General features: G+C 40.7%; 1 protein-coding gene across 1 annotated transcript in view; it reads right to left on the bottom strand.

Annotated features, from left to right (window-relative positions):
• Nucleotides 1–5,173: 5,173 nt before the first annotated feature.
• Nucleotides 5,174–16,175, bottom strand: part of ntmt2 (N-terminal Xaa-Pro-Lys N-methyltransferase) — a 41,037-nt gene continuing 30,035 nt past the window's right edge. Inside the window, exons 2-4 of the mRNA XM_070886153.1 lie at nucleotides 14,502–14,677; nucleotides 6,101–6,350; nucleotides 5,174–5,512 (exon numbers count right to left, since the gene is read on the bottom strand). Coding sequence (XP_070742254.1) covers nucleotides 5,256–5,512; nucleotides 6,101–6,350; nucleotides 14,502–14,677 — 683 coding nt within the window. The 3' untranslated portion in view covers nucleotides 5,174–5,255. The remainder of the gene's footprint in view (nucleotides 5,513–6,100; nucleotides 6,351–14,501; nucleotides 14,678–16,175) is intronic.

Here is a 16,175-nt window from a genome sequence, read left to right on the forward strand (position 1 = left end):
GCAGTCATCACAGGTTGTTGCTATGCTGTTCAACAGAGTTGACTATCTCTCAGAAACATTCCAAACTGCTTCATGTCCAATTAATTACTTTGAAATGCAGTCACTCTTATGATAATCATGAATTTACCATGTGTTTGCCAGAAGTGACATACCTGTATTTTTAGAAATCATTTAAGTGGGTTTAATGATGTGATTCAGAGTCAACAGTCACTTAACACACAGCAGGGTCCAACAAACAGCAATGAGATATATAATCAGTTGATCTGTTTCTGTTGAAGTTGGGTGAGGGAAGAATATTGTCCAGGGCACTGGGAGAGCTTCACACTCTCATTCAAATAGTATCTTGGGATCTTTGATTTCCACTTCAGCCATTACAATAGGCAGGTGGGATCACAGTTTCATGTCTCAAAGGCGTCACCTCTGACAATGCAGCACTCTCTCAGGATTGGACATGTTAACCAAGATTAGGTGCTCGAGTCCTGGAGCGGGATTCAAATCCCAACCCTCTGATGATGACATTGCTCATGAACAAAGAAAATTGAAGCACTTTTCCGATAGCTTTCTCTGGTCCTTTCTCACTCGCTAATTCTTCCCATGTCTTTCTTTTTGTTTTGCATTCTTATTCTCCCTCTCTAAGGCTTTCTGAATTGGAAGAACACACTCGTGTGCTTCTTTGCAGAGCCCCTGCTTTTTATGTTCATAAATTCACCACGTAAGAGCAGAAGTGACGTATTTTTAAAAATTATTTAAGTATGTTTGACTTTGTGATTCAGTGCCAATGACAGGCAAGGTGAATTTCTCATGATCATTGGAGATTGGGTGGTGGGGTGGGGGGGAGGGAGGGAGGTTAATTCCCTGACATGATTGCAAATGGAAACGATCTGCATTTCATCATGGCAATCAACCAACTACTGGATGCTTATTTACTGTCGGCTAGATCCTTGCTTTCATTATGTTTCTTAAAACCTATCTCAGGAGATTTCCTTATGGCTGAGGAAAGAGAGAAGTTCAACTGGTATTTTCACACCATATGAAAAGCAACTTAGATCATTGGACATTTTTTACACCTCGTCAAATTAGACTTTGCTCTGCAATATTCGGTGGTAATGTTATCAGTTTGCTGATTACATCTGAAGTATAATTGTCTGCTTAACTGACATAAGAGAGCCTGAGATTCAGCAGTTGTGCAGCTGTTGAAACTTAAGAAGCTGCTTCTAAACCACATGCTGTATTAACTGAAGACTTTCTCAGCTGGAGCTTCTCATCCACTTTTTATAAAATCTGATGCAGTTTTTGGTCAGATTGCTGCAGTGCTTTAAACTGGTTCTTTCCAAAAAGACTATGATTGATGTAGTTCATTTTTTTGCAGAGCAAAGCAATCTTTTCAGTTAACCCCAGGGAGTATTGCTGTGTCACTTATTTTATTTAGGGAATGTGAAGGGGAATGAGGATGGGTGGGGGGGCAGGAGGATTTCTTCTGGTTGCTTTACCTCTACAACACTGTAAACACAGTAGAAAGGTCACCTCCATTCATTTTCTAGCAAAATTGTAAATAACAATGCAGTACAGTTCTGCCAGAAATAGAGAACATGAGAAATCTTACGTTATACTTACGCTAGCACGCTCCCCGCCCCACCCCTCGAGAATTAAGATACCTCTGTGATTGTGCGCACATCTGTAATTCCACTTTTCTAATGTAGCACTGAAAAAAAACAGCAAGCTCCTCCACATTCACATTGGACACAGCAACACAGAAGCTGAACATTTGCAGCTTGCTGCACATGACTCTCACATCATTCACAGGTCAAAGGTTGGCAGCAGAACTGTTTAACCTTGTGATGGTGATTAGCCTCACACCAAAGACATGATCATTTTAATCAGTAAACTCAGGGCAAACCCCATAACAATCAGGTCATTTGCATGACATCATTGATACTACACCCGTTGATTCATGGGGCTTGATTTTCATTTTCAGTGTACATCGGGCAAAGTAATTGGATTGAACCTCCTGCAGATGTTGCCGACGAGAGGTCTGAACCATTTTGATGAGTGGGCTTCATTTGCATTGAACTGCCGAGCTGCCCATGCATTTCCAATGCTAATAGGCAGCTCGGCATCTTGGCATGTGGGAAATCCAGTGGGATCAAATGGATCATTGATCACTCCAAAAGGAGAAAAAAAACAAGTAGAGAAGAGTGTATCAAACACCAACATGTGTGAATCCAAAACATAACCATAGCAGATGTTTCTGTATAATTCCATATTGCCATCTGATATTATGCACGTCATGATGCTATTGACACTGTAGTGATGGTGTAAAAAACATTCTTTTCATTCCATCAGTTATCTTTAATGTGGTTGTATATTGGGAATGGAGAGCTCCAATAAACCAACACACATATTTTTATCCAATCTATTTCCTGCTGCGTGCACACAAGCCAGGCAAACTATCCACAGTCTGTTTTACACAAAATCAAGCAAGCCCCCTGTTGGTAGTACAGAGCACAAACTGGTGGTATTGGACACAAAGAGGACAAATATGTAATTGAAGTTGAGTGCGATTTTAAACACAAAATTTGTCCAAGCTTTTGATTAGGTTTTAAGGCAGATTTTATTTTCTCTCTCAAAGTCTAAAAACTGTAGATATGCTCTGATTTGACTGAACAGATCACATGGATGAACTTCAACAATTGTACATCCCTGTCTGATGTAAAAATAAAACGGGGAAGGTGGCTCAAATGTGGCTAACAAGGGAAATTAAGGATAGTGTTAAATCCAAAGAAGAGGCATATAAATTGGCCAGAAAAAGCAGCAAGCCTGAGGACTGGGAGAAATTTAGAATTGAACAGAGGAGGACAAAGGGTTTAATTAGGAGGGGGAAAATTGAGTATGAGAGTAAGCTTGCAGGGAACATAAAAACTGACTGCAAAAGCTTTTATAGATATGTGAAGAGAAAAAGATTAATGAAGACAAATGTAGGTCCCTTGCAGTCAGAATCAGGTGAATTTATAATGGGGAACAAAGAAATGGTGGACCAATTGAACAAATACTTTGGTTCTGTCTTCACTAAGGAAGACACAAATAACTTTCTGGAAATACTAGGGGACCGAGGGTCTAGCGAGAAGGAGGAACTGAAGAAAATTCTTATTATTAAGCAAATTGTGTTAGGGAAATTGATGGGATTGAAGGCCAATAAATCCCCAGGGCTTGATAGTCTGCATCCCAGAGTACTTAAGGAAGTGGCCCCAGAAATAGTGGATGCATTGGTGGTCATTTTCTAACATTCTATAGACTCTGGATCAGTTTGTATGAATTGGAAGGTAGCTAATGTAACCCCACTTTTTAAAAAAGGAAGGAGAGAGAAAACAGGTTAAACTGGTTAGCCTGACATCGGTAGTGGGGAAAATGTTGGAATCAATTATTAAAGATATAATAGCAGTGCATTTGGAAAGTAGTGACAGGATCGGTCCAAGTCAGCATGGATTTATGAAACGGAAATCATGCTTGACAAATCCTCTAGAATTTTCTGAGGATGTAACTAGTAGCATAGAACCAGTGGATGTGGTGTATTTGGACTTTCAAAAGACTTTTGACAAGGTCCCACAAAAGAGATTAGTGTGCAAAATTAAAGCACATAGTATTGGGGGTAATGTATTGAAGTGGATAGAGAACTGGTTGGCAGACAGGAAGCAAAGAGTAGGAATAAACGGGTTCTTTTCAAAATGGCAGGCAGTAACTAGTGGGGTACTGCAAGGTTCAGTTCTGGGACCCCAGCTATTTACAATATACATTAATGATTTAGACAAAGGAATTGAGTAAAATATCTCCAAGTTTGCAGATGACACTAAGCTGGGTGGCAGTGTGAGCTGTGAGGAGGATGCTAAGAGGCTGCAGGGGGACTTGGACAGGTTAGGTGAGTGGGCAAATGCATGGCAGATGCAGTATAATGTAGATAAATGCGAGGTTATCCACTTTGGTGGCAAAAACAGGAAGGAAGAATATTATCTAAATGGTGACAGATTAGGAAAAGGGGAGGTGCAACGAGACCTGGGTGTCATGGTACATCTGTCATTGAAAGTTGGCATGCGGTACAGCAGGCGGTGAAGAAGGCAAATGGCATGTTGGCCTTCATAGCGAGAGGATTTGAGAATAGGAGCAGGTAGGTCTTATTGCAGTTGGTCTCCTAATCTGAGGAAGGACATTCTTGCTATTGAGGGAGTGCAGCGAAGGTTCACCAGACTGATTCCCGGGATGGCGGGACTGACATATGAAGAAAGACTGGATAGACTAGGCTTATATTCACTGGAATTTAGAAGAATGAGAGGGGATCTCATATAAACATATAAAATTCTGACGGGATTCGACAGGTTAGATGCGGGAAGAATGTTACCGAAGTTGGGGAAGTCCAGAACCGTGGTCACAGTCTAAGGATAAGGGGTAAGCCATTTAGGACTGAGATGAACAGAAACTTCTTCACTCAGAGAATTGTGAACCTGTGGAATTCTCTACCACAGAAAGTTGTTGAGGCCAGTTCGTTAGATATATTCAAAAGGGAGTTAGATATGACCCTTACGGCTAAAGGGATCAAGGGGTATGGAGAGAAAGCAGGAATAGGGTCCTGAAGTTGCATGATCAGCCATGATCATATTGAATGGTGGTGCAGGCTCAAAGGGCCAAATGGCCTACTCCTGCACCTATTTTCTATGTTTCTATGTAACAGAGGGGACTGCAGCAAGGCACAAAGCTGAGCTGGGCTGGCCCGGTCTGTTCCACTATTCCGATTGATAAAGAATCCATTTAGGACAGATCACCTTTACAAAAAAATATTTTAAAGGATTAATTAAGAACACTTAAAATGTCCTGCATGAATTGTCTTATTCTGGGAACGATTTAATCTATTTAGTTGCACAAAACAACCAATGTTTAGATGACTTCACTGCTCTAGGCTTGGTTGTACAGAATAATGTTGATATAGACCTGACCATAATTGCATGGGAAGGAAAAGTAAAAATGTTATACCTTTCAATCAAATTAAAAATAAATACAAAGAACAGAAAATTGGATAAGCATCTTATGCTTGAATTATGTACAAAAGGTGTGAATGGGATGTGGTTTATTACATTGGACTTTCATGGATCATGATATATCTTTATCTAGTGTTAACTATTGGATATGGTATGGACATTGCCTTTCAAAAAATTGTGGTCTAATATATGTAGACTGGTTGAAGTTAGCAAGCTAGTCAGAAGGAATTACTATTTCAAGGCCAGCATCCACATAGGTACAAACTGTTCAGGGATGTCCAGCTGCTTCTCCACACAGATGATCTCCAGATCAGTTTTTGCTATGATGTTTCTCAGAATCTCAATATCCCGGATCACACTACTATCTGTTTGGTCCAGGACGCATCCTTGTCGACTAATATTATCTTTAATGATGATAACTCCATCAACCTTCAGACTGCACTTGCACTTTATTAGGAATCCCATCAGATCCTTATCAGTTAAATGTCCTGCAAAGGGAGAAAAATTGTACTTAAAACCTGACCTTTTCAGTTTATTTTTAATGCGTTTATTGTTTTTATGTTTTCCTTTCTTTTGGTCTTCTTGTACCATACACCACTCTCAGCCAAGAAAGTAAAAAGCCAAGTTTATTCCTGAGCACTGCATATGCTATTCTATATTGTACTGTCTTGAGGTGCACAAATGTGGCCTGAGTGATCCTCCTTCCTTTTCGATGGGCAAGAGCTTAGTCTTTATTTAGCACCTCTCCATAATGATATGGCCGAGCTTGATTTCTACAGGTATATATATTTCAAATGATCCAAAGTTATCAACCCAATTATATATTTTTTTTTAAATCAGTTTTGGATCCTGTTATCTGCTCTATCCAATTAGTTTAATTTTTCAATATTAGCAAATTTCAGAAAAACATGATGGGAAAGTGTGACACTTCTGGGAAGTATACACCAAACACAAGACTGCCCATTGCTTATGAATGGATGGAAAATCTAGCAATAACATTTAAATGGTAACGGTATCAACATAAAAGCAGATTTGTTCCTGTTGTAATACTCTGCAGTACTCTAATCGTGACTCACCTGTTACCCACTGAATCCAGATGACATCATATTTTTTGATGGGTGGAGTGAAGTCCTGTAAGGCAAAGCAGAAATAATCCTTCACTTTTGTCACATCTTTTCCTATGTAGGAAAGAGCCTCAAATAGAAAGTTATCCATCATGTCCACCACATCGACAGAGGAGAAGACTGGCAGCAGGACATGTCTGGTGACTCTGCCAATGCCACAGCCACAGTCTAAGGCATATTTGGTATCAGCCTTTCCTGGACCCTGTCAAGATTGAACGTACATTATTAGTTTATAATAGATTGATATTGGATAGACATATAATCAGAATGTTTATGCACAGGTACTGCCTTTAAAGCATCTCTATTGTTGTAGAGGAGAGATGCATAACATATGACCTGTGTCAAAATCCAACCTAAAAGACTATATATGCCAGCTCTCTATTATCTACTAATCAAGCATTGTTTTTTTCATTCCCAGGACTGTTTCAGAATTTTAGTGTTGTCTTTTATCTTGAAAGTTTTCAGGCTAGATGTGTCTGTGCAGGTCTGTCAGAGAGTGTAAGAAGGATCGCACAAATGATGGCGGTGGGTGGGTGGGAGCTGTGGGTGGAATTGTGCTGGAGTCTTTGTGAAGGAAGAGGAATTCTTGAGGAGGAGGAGAGACAAGGCAGACACTTGGCATTTGCCTGCAGGCAGCTTGGAAATTACGTTATAGGACCCAGGCACATTAGACATATTGGAAGAGATCTGCCTTCACTATCTTTGCTTCAGAACGGAGGCAGTCACCAAGTTGTGCTGTATACTGCAGCATGATCTGCGGACCATGTCCAACACAAGGACACTTCTATCTGTTGTGGTTAAAGTCAGGACTGCATTGAACTTTTATGCTACTCGCTCATTTTAAGCCACTACTGGTGATAGTTAAGTCAATTGTCTGTGCACCGCCGCATCAAGAAGGTCACTGGAGTCTTGTTTACTTAGGGGCAACACATTTGTCATTTTCGCAACAGTAAGTAGGGAGTAACTGGAGAGAGGTCAGCATTTTTACCAGATGGATTCCCAAAAGTATTGGGACTCAATGACACCAAAGTTGCCATCAAGGTATCGTCCAACAATACCATGACACAAATGAATCAAAATTAATTTCATTCTATCAAAAGCAAAGGTGGTCTCGGCCCCCCAGAATTGAATAATGCAAGTGACAGCCAGATACCCTGACAGCAGCCATGATGTTTTCATCTTGCGACAGCTAGCGGTGCCAGAGCTCTTTGGACATTTGGCTGTTGCGGAATCCATTCATCCAGAATGATCCCGAAATCCTATCATTGCACCATCCAATTGGTTCTTGAATGATTCCAGAGTTTTGGTCTCCATTACTGCGTCCGGAAATCCATTCCGGACATTCTTTGTGTGAAGAAGAACTTCCTGATATCAGTCCTACAATTGCCTTTAATTAGTTTGAACATGTGGCTCTTTTCTTATTCTTGCAATTTAATTGAAAGTATATTTCCATAGTTACCTTTTCCATAATGTTGATTAACTTAAATACTTCTAATTGATCATCTCTAAGGCATTTTCTTTCAAAGCTGAAAGCTCAAGCTTCTCCAGTCTTTCCTAAGAACTGAGAACTTTTAAGGCTAGGTATTAAACTTATGGTTCTGCTCTAAACCATCTCCATAGCTTGTGTCTTCATGACCAGTCTGACCGTAGCACGAGACGGTTTGATCTTGATTGCCCCGATTTGTATTCCACTGTTTTGGATACATAGTTCAACGTTCTATTGGCTTTGGTCATTGTTGCTCTGCATTAGTTGAACTTATCGTGCATAAGAACATAAGAACTAGGAGCAGAAGTAGGCCATATGGCCCCTCGAGCCTGCTCCGCCATTCAATACGATCATGGCTGATCCGATCATGGATTCAGGTCCACTTTCCTGCCTGCTCCCCATAACCCCTATCCCCTTATCGTTTAAGGAACTATCTATTTCTGTCTCTGAGGCAGTGAATTCCACAGATTTACAACCCTCTGAGAGAAGACATTTCTCCTCATCTCTGTTTTAAATGGGCGGCCCCTTATTCTAAGATTATGCCTTCTAGTTCTAGTCTCCCCTATCAGTGGAAACATCCTCTCTGCATCCACCTTGTCAAGCCCCCTCATAATCTTATACATTTCGATAAGATCGCCTCTCATTCTTCTGAATTCCAATAAGTAGAGGCCCAACCTACTCAACCTTTCCTCATAAGTCAACCTCCTCATCTCCGGAATCAACCTAATGAACCTTCTCTGAACTGTCTCCAAAGCAAGTATATCCTTTCATAAATATGGAAACCAAAACTGCACGCAGTATTCCATGTGTGGCCTCACCAATAGCCTGTATAACTGTAGCAAGACTTCCCTGCTTTTATACCTCATCCCCTTTGCAATAAAGGCCAAGATACCATTGGCTTTTCTGATCATTTGCTGTACTTGCATACTAACCTTTTGTGTTTCATGCACAAGTACCCCCAGGTCCCGCTGTACTGCGGCACTTTGCAATCTTTCTCCATTTAAATAATAACGTGCTCTTTGATTGATTTTTTTCTGCCAAAGTGCATGACCTCATGCTTTCCAACATTATACACCATCTGCCAAATTTTTGCCCACTCACTTAGCCTGTCTATGTCCTTTTGCAGAATTTTTGTGTCCTCCTCACACATTGCTTTTCCTCCCATCTTTGTATCGTCAGTGAACTTGGCTACGTTACACTCAGTCCCTTCTTCCAAGTCTACTAAGACTCCTAAGTTTTCAGATTCATCCTCGGTTATTACAGCAGCATTCATGGAGTACGTGTGTTACTTACTTTTCCTTCCTATATGCAGTGTGTAACATTCGTCTCTTTACATTTCATCCACCATGGCTCTGCCCACTTACATAGTTTGTCTGCAATTACAGATCTTTTCATTCCAATTCCAATATGTATAGAACCATTCAGTCTGTGGCCCCGAGGTCTTGTGTTGTCCCTTAATTGTGCGGACATTGGTTTCAAACTTATAATGTTTATAAATGAGCAATGTAAACATGTTATGAAGCTGCCTTGTTACTTTCAGTCGATGCTAGCCTATGATATACAACAGTTGGGGGCTTTAAAATGTAATTTGACAAAAGGAAGTAAAAAAGAAAGTGATCCAACTCTAAGAAGGTAATTATAATGTGAAAAATATTATTAAAATGTTGAAAATTAAGTTCAGAGAGGGAAATCATGTAAAACATTCATCGCCTCAGAGTACAACATAGTGGAATGGCAGGAATCCAATCACAGTCAGTAAAATCAAACTGAAGTTTGGTTTAAGAGCACTAATGTGTAAAGTTTTTGTATTTGGGGTTCTACTAGCCTGTGTATGGATACAGAGCGTATACTGCAAATGTTACAAAAATACCTCTCACTCATGTTTGGTGCCAGTTTATATATACTTTCAATCATTCAATGTGGTTCATTTTTAATGGTATACCATGATTAGCTCTCTTTGCTAGTGAAAATATTTTATTGTACGAAAGAAAAACAATTAAATAGCCAAACTAGTTAAGCATAGTGATGAAATTCATAACGATTCATCCCAAACCATTTGAATGGATATGAAGAAATCCCAAAGCAAGAACCAAACAGCTTGTTCTTTGAAAATATTTTTTTTGTTTTAAATTCATCCAATCACGTATCTGCATTCGATTTCACCCTGTGAAAAACCTGTTGCTGTGTGCAAATTTATTAAATCACTTCTTTACCAAAATCTTCAACAAACTCATGCTCTTACGTGGGGCTATATGAATGATTTCTAATTTGGGAAATAAGGCCAAACCAATCCAAAGATTAAGTACTTAAGCACACTCATGTAGCTCTGGGTTTTCCGCATCAAGGAATGAAAATAGATTAGGTTTTGAGAGCATAAAAATTATCAATTAGCCACTTTTAGCCTTTTGACCTTTGAGTGATGAGCAGAGTTTACTATTATTTGCAGGACAAAGTGCTGCTGCAGCTTTGTGTATGCATGATTGGTGGAAGACTGGCCAGAAAGGAAGGAGCATAATAGTTTCTGAATTTGAAAACTTGTACCATTGGTATATGAGAGTAAATATAAAATGACATTTTTAAACATGGAAAACAATGCTTCTTCCGAGATGACAATGGTGGATGCTGCGTCCATCGTTGTAAGCGTATGATGTAGTGTGTATGGATTTTAGCAAAGCTTTTGATAAGGTCCCACATAGCAGACTGGTCACAAAAGTAAAAGCCCATGGGATCCAGGGCAAAGTGACAAGTTGGATCCAAAATTGGCTCAGAGGCAGGAAGCAAAGAGTAATGGTTGATGGGTGTTTTTGCGACTGGAAGGATGTTTTCAGTAGGACTCCGCAGGGCTCAGTACGAGGTCCCTTGCTTTTTGAGATATACATCAATGATCTAGACTTGAATATAGGGGGTATGATTAAGAAGTTTGCAGATGATACTAAAATTGGCTGTGTGGTTGATAATGAAGAAGAAAGCTGCGGGCTGCAGGAAGAGATCAATCAACTGGTCAGATGGGCAGAACAGTGATAAATGGAATTTAATCCAGAGAAGTGTGAGGTAATGCATTTGGGGAGGGCTAACAAGGAAATGGAAAACACATTAAATGGTAGGATACTGAGAAGTATAGAGGAATAAAGGGACCTTGGAATGCATGTCCACAGATCCCTGAAAGTAGCAGGCCAGGTAGATAAGGCGGTTAAGAAGGCATACAGAATGCTTGCCTTTATTGGCCGAGGCATAGAATACAAGAGCAGGGAGGTTATGCTTAAACTATATAAAACACTAATTAGGCCACAGCTGGAGTATTGCCTGCAGTCCTGGTCACCACATTACAGAAAGGACGTGATTGCACTGGAGAGGGTACAGAGGAGATTTATGAGGATGTTGCCAGGAGTGGAGAATCTAAGCTATGAGAACAGATTAGATAGGCTGGATTTGTTTTCATTGGAATAGAGGAGACTGAGGGGAGACCTCATTGAGGTGTATAAAATGAGGGGCCTAGATAGAGTGGATAGAAAGGACCTATTTCCCTTAGCAGAGGGGTCAACAACCAGAGAGTATAAATTTAAAGTAATTGGTAGATTTAGAGGGGATTTGAGGGGAAATTTCTTTATGCAGAGGGTTCTGGGGGTCTGGAACTCACTGGTAGAGGAAAAAACCCTCACCACATTTAAAAAGTACTTGGATGTGCAACTGAAGTGCCGTAACCTGCAGGGTTACGGACCTAGAGCTGGAAAGTGGGATTAGGCTGGATAGCCTCTTGTTGGCCAGCACGGACACGATTGGCCGAAATGGCCTCCTTCCGTGCTGTAAACTTTTATGCTTCTATGATGGTCTTGGGAAAAGCAGAGGCATTGCCCGATCTTTCTCTTTGGGATGTTGATTGACCTGCTGTGCATTTGCAGCAGTTTGTTTTTATTTTATATTTTTATTATACATTTCTTTTTATCTCTACATTATTATTCTTTTTTTATGAGCATGGCTCCCTTGTTTCCTACCCCTCTCCCCTGTATTTTCTACATTCTTCTGTATACTCCATGCAGTCAAGAAGGCAGGTGAGCAATTATGTCTAAGTTTTCTTTTGTTCAGTTGGGTATCTGATACATTCAAAAACCATGCTTAAGAGACTTCAAACTAAACTACTGAGAAATTAACCATAGAGTTTCAGTTTGCCCAATATGGATTGAGCATGCTCACCCGTAAGAACATACCTCACATCTAAGTCTACAGAGTGTAGGTATAGCTTGATAAAGCTAAGGTTTAAAGTCCCCCAGGTGCATACAGGCTTAGAGCTGGATTTTATAACTGTGCGTACTGCCAGTATAGGCCAGTGGTAAGCTTCCGACTGTCCAGCCAGAACCATCTTATTTATTTTGGCATTTATTTTCAGGGTTATCTGGAGCTAAGTCCGAAACATTCCAGCCTAAGTGACAGATCTACTCTCCCAGGTTTCATGTGAGAGACAGATTGACTGCTCAATCAACAACTGGGCCCTTGTGTATAGTGACCCACCAAGGCTCAAATATTAGATTACTGAGTCTGCCACAGAGCATTGGTTTGGTTCCAAACTTCCATTTCCAGGCATGCCATTTTGGGGTCCGCTCATCTCCTGCCATCGCCAAGAATGATAGTTACTATGTGGTTTGTTGGACAATCAGACAGCTATTTGGAACTCCTCATGAGTGGCATAATGAGCAGCAGAATTCACCATTCATTGGTATATGTCCATGCTATGGTCAGGAGGATGGCGACAATATGCTTTGATGAATTGTGTTGCTCACCATGCTCCTGGGACCAGCTGCACTAGCATTTCCACCTTACTCACAGCTCCAAGACTGCACTGGTCAAGGTGACCAGTGGCATCCTTTGTCACTACTACTGTGGTTGGCAATGTCTCCTTATTTTCCTAAATCTCTCTGTGGCAGTTGACACCGATGACCATTTCATCTCCATTGTCTCTCCTCTATAGCACTGCCCTAGCCTGGTTCTGCTTCTACCTGTCGTAACAGTCAGCACAACTTTTGCAATGGCTTCTTTTCCCACCCTGCATGGTCACCTTAGGTGAGCCTCAACTCTCCATTCTTGCTTCCTTCATTTCCTTGTCCACATGCTGCCCCTTGGTGACTTAATTTGTTGGCATTGGGTCAGCTTTTACATGTATGTTGATGACACCCAGACCTGGATCTCTATTACCATACCCTGCCCTTTCACCCTTTGATTCTTTGACTACTGCTGTGCTGCCAACTGATTAGCTGACATCAATTCCTGTATGAGCAACAATTTCCTTTAACTCGACCTCATCAAGATTGAAGCTGTCCTGTTTGGCTCCCACCAAAATCTCCAGACCTTTACTTCTAAATCCATTCATCTCCTCCAATGCCCATTTTGGCTGAGCTTGATTAAAAGCAACCACAGTTTAATCCTAAACTGCTCTTCAAATCCCACATCCTTGCAATCACCAAGGCCACCTATCTTGACTTGTGCAACCTCACCCACCTGCATCCATACTTCACTCCCATTGCTACTTAAACGCTTATTTATGCCTTATCACTTCGAGACTTCATTACTCCAATGTTCTCCTGAGTTCTACCTTTCACGAATTGCAACTTTCCAAAACTCCACTGCCCATATACAATTTCACATGAAGTTGTGCTGCCCAATTCTTACCAACCTTCTTTGGCTCCTCATCCCAATGCAATTTCCAAAGTCCTTTCCCTATCTGCTCCAGCCATGGCCTCAGCATGCCCTACCTCTTCAACCTCCCTAAGTTCCAGCATGCACTCTCTGCTTTCTGACTCTTGCTTCCTTTTCAGCTCCCAGTTCTCTCCATCTTCAGTGGCAGAACCTTCAGTCATCTCAGCACTTCTCTGGAACTCTCTCCCTAAACTCCCCACTTTGCTAGCTCTCACTTTTTTTTTTAAATTTTTCGTAGCCAATCTTTCCAATTCTTTGTCAGATTACAAACGCCAGAGGTCACCTTGCACACATCAAGGATCACCCTGCGCTAATGCTCTTAGCCAAAAGATCTAGAGCCCAAGCACCGTTCCTGGAAGTACTGCAATACCAGGTTCGTGCCATGGAGGTGGATGGGTCAGCAACCCCACACACACACCTATTTCCAAAAAGCATAGGAGAACCACCTTCCTGATCCAGGGAGAACCACGTTGGGGTCATGGTTACTCCCCTGTCAGGTCAGTTACGCATGATCTTAGCCAAAAGGCCGCTTTGCTAGCTCTCACTGCTCCTTCAAATGCCTCCTTAAAACCTATCTGTACCTCTCTTGCTTTTGGTCACCGACCCCCAACCCTTTTCCCACCACTGCTTGGTGTCTGATTAATTTGTTTCACCCCAATAAAGTGTGTTGGGATATTTTATTTCATCAAAGATGCTATAAAAATGCACATTTTTCTTGTTGTTGCTGCATGAGCCCTGACAGTGCTGGAAAGCTGTTCAATCATGGGGGTATCACAGCTGAGTCTGATCCTGTTCTCACATACAAATATCCACACATGCAAATAGGGTTTGATGGCTCGCAATGAGGAATGGAAACCTGGCTGATTTTAGCTCCCCTACAGCTAACTCAGTACAGACTGAGATTGAACCTGGGACCTTCCTGGCATGGCTCCAAACTTTTGCGCTCTATTCTCCAACTTTGGCATACCTCACTTTAAGGGGTACAAAATTCACCTTGTTTTTTTAAAGAGTTAAGTAGTGTCACAGTAAATGCCGCTCTTGAATTATACTTGAAGTTAGCCTAGAAATTACTACCATATTGATTTAAGTGTACAGAAGTGCATTTATGTAACAATGGTCTTTAGACATACATTATTTACAGAGTCTGTTAACTATCTGTAGCTGCAGCATTGGACTTACTCCTACAAACCTCCTCAGAAACGTACTGGAGGCCTCCACATCTATGCTGTTGAGTTCCAAAAAGTCTCCCATCATACCCTCCTCTGTTGCTGGCACCTCTTCATAGAAGCGTTTAGCTCTGGCGTAGAACTGAATTTCACCATTAATAACTTCACTTGTCAAAGTGAACAGTTTCACTGAAAGGGAAAACAAAAATATAAATTATGTCGATATGGAAAGAATTTAAGCTGTTTACTAAGCTTGTCATTTAACATTCTCTCTCTCTCTCTCATTCATTGTTTAGCTTGTTCGTTTGTAAGCCTCAATTAGAGTGCTTTTAGAGGAAAAGGTTTGTAATCTGCCACAATGCTTGTCCAAATAGTTTGCAATGAAATTTCACAATGAGATGTTGCCAGAGAAAAATTGAGTTAGGGCTATTTTTTGAATGTTATTCATTAAATCACCCATTTGCTCGAGGTTGCCACACCTGATATATATCACGTATTTGAAAAATTGTAAGATTATTCTAAACTACTCGTCACACTCCATCAACAAACCAAGCTTGTGTTTACTTAAAGTTTTTGGCGTGCAGCAAAGACATTAGCACTTTACTTCCCAGTGAAAATGGCTGGGAAGTGGGCTATTAGATAAATTAATTGGATTTTTGGACAAGAAGATATATGATGTGGTTTCAAATAATTGAAAACATTAATGTCTCCTTAGCTTCAATCAAAATTGAATGTTTGGTGTTTAATAGTTAAGGACCAAAGACCTTCAAAGTTTAGCATTTGGCAACTTTGTTTGGCAGTGATTTATCACCCTGTACCTCTGTCTCCACATGTCTGTTTTTGTAAGGACGGTGTTTTTCTGAGCTCGTTTTTGGAACTTTTGTTTTTTTCTCCATGTGTGAGCAGGCAGAATCTGCCATCAAAATAGAATCGCACCATCAATCCATATGGCAAAGCCATGTAAAGACACCCGGCTGGAGTTAGCCAAGGGTGTTACTGTTCTTACATGAGTTTTTTTTTTAAGTGAACCAAACAAGCTCAGCTTTTCATACATATGTTATGCAGTGATGTCCCACTTCTCAGTCATTTCATGTGGAACTGAAAGGCTGTAAATTGTCCCAAAGGGAGAGAGGCCATGTGATTTTGGCATTGATTCTGAAATGCCTAAAGCTGGTTGAATCGTGACACAATATATCAGTGCTCCAATAAACTGTTAGGATGTGGGTTTGTACCCATAATTCTCCACAAGGCAATCAAATTACTATTCTTGACCATGTTGTTAGGATAAAGGCACTAAATGGAGACCAGATGTTATTGTGCATCTTGTAAAAACTAACTCCAAGCAGAATTTGCAAAGGCCTTGGGAGCTGCCCTTGTGTGCCATCTCGTTCAATAAGTGCTTCATTGCCTGGCCCAGAAAAACTAAAACACAGGGGAAGAAAATATATAAAACTGGAGGGCAGGGAACATTATAACAAAAAGAACAGGCACAATTGTTAATATTGTTACTGCCTTGAATCTATTCAAGAGAATGGTGAATTTCAAATCCAGTGTAACCTCCCAAACACTACTGTTATTTGAAGGGTTTCATAGATGAGATTTTGAAGTAAAAGTTTCTGTGTGGACAGGGCTTTTTTCAAATGTTTCTAAAACATCACTATTACTTAGAGGGGGTTCAACGACAGTT

The sequence above is a fragment of the Pristiophorus japonicus genome, chromosome 8 (assembly GCF_044704955.1).
Source record: "Pristiophorus japonicus isolate sPriJap1 chromosome 8, sPriJap1.hap1, whole genome shotgun sequence".
Lineage (NCBI taxonomy): Eukaryota > Metazoa > Chordata > Chondrichthyes > Pristiophoridae > Pristiophorus > Pristiophorus japonicus.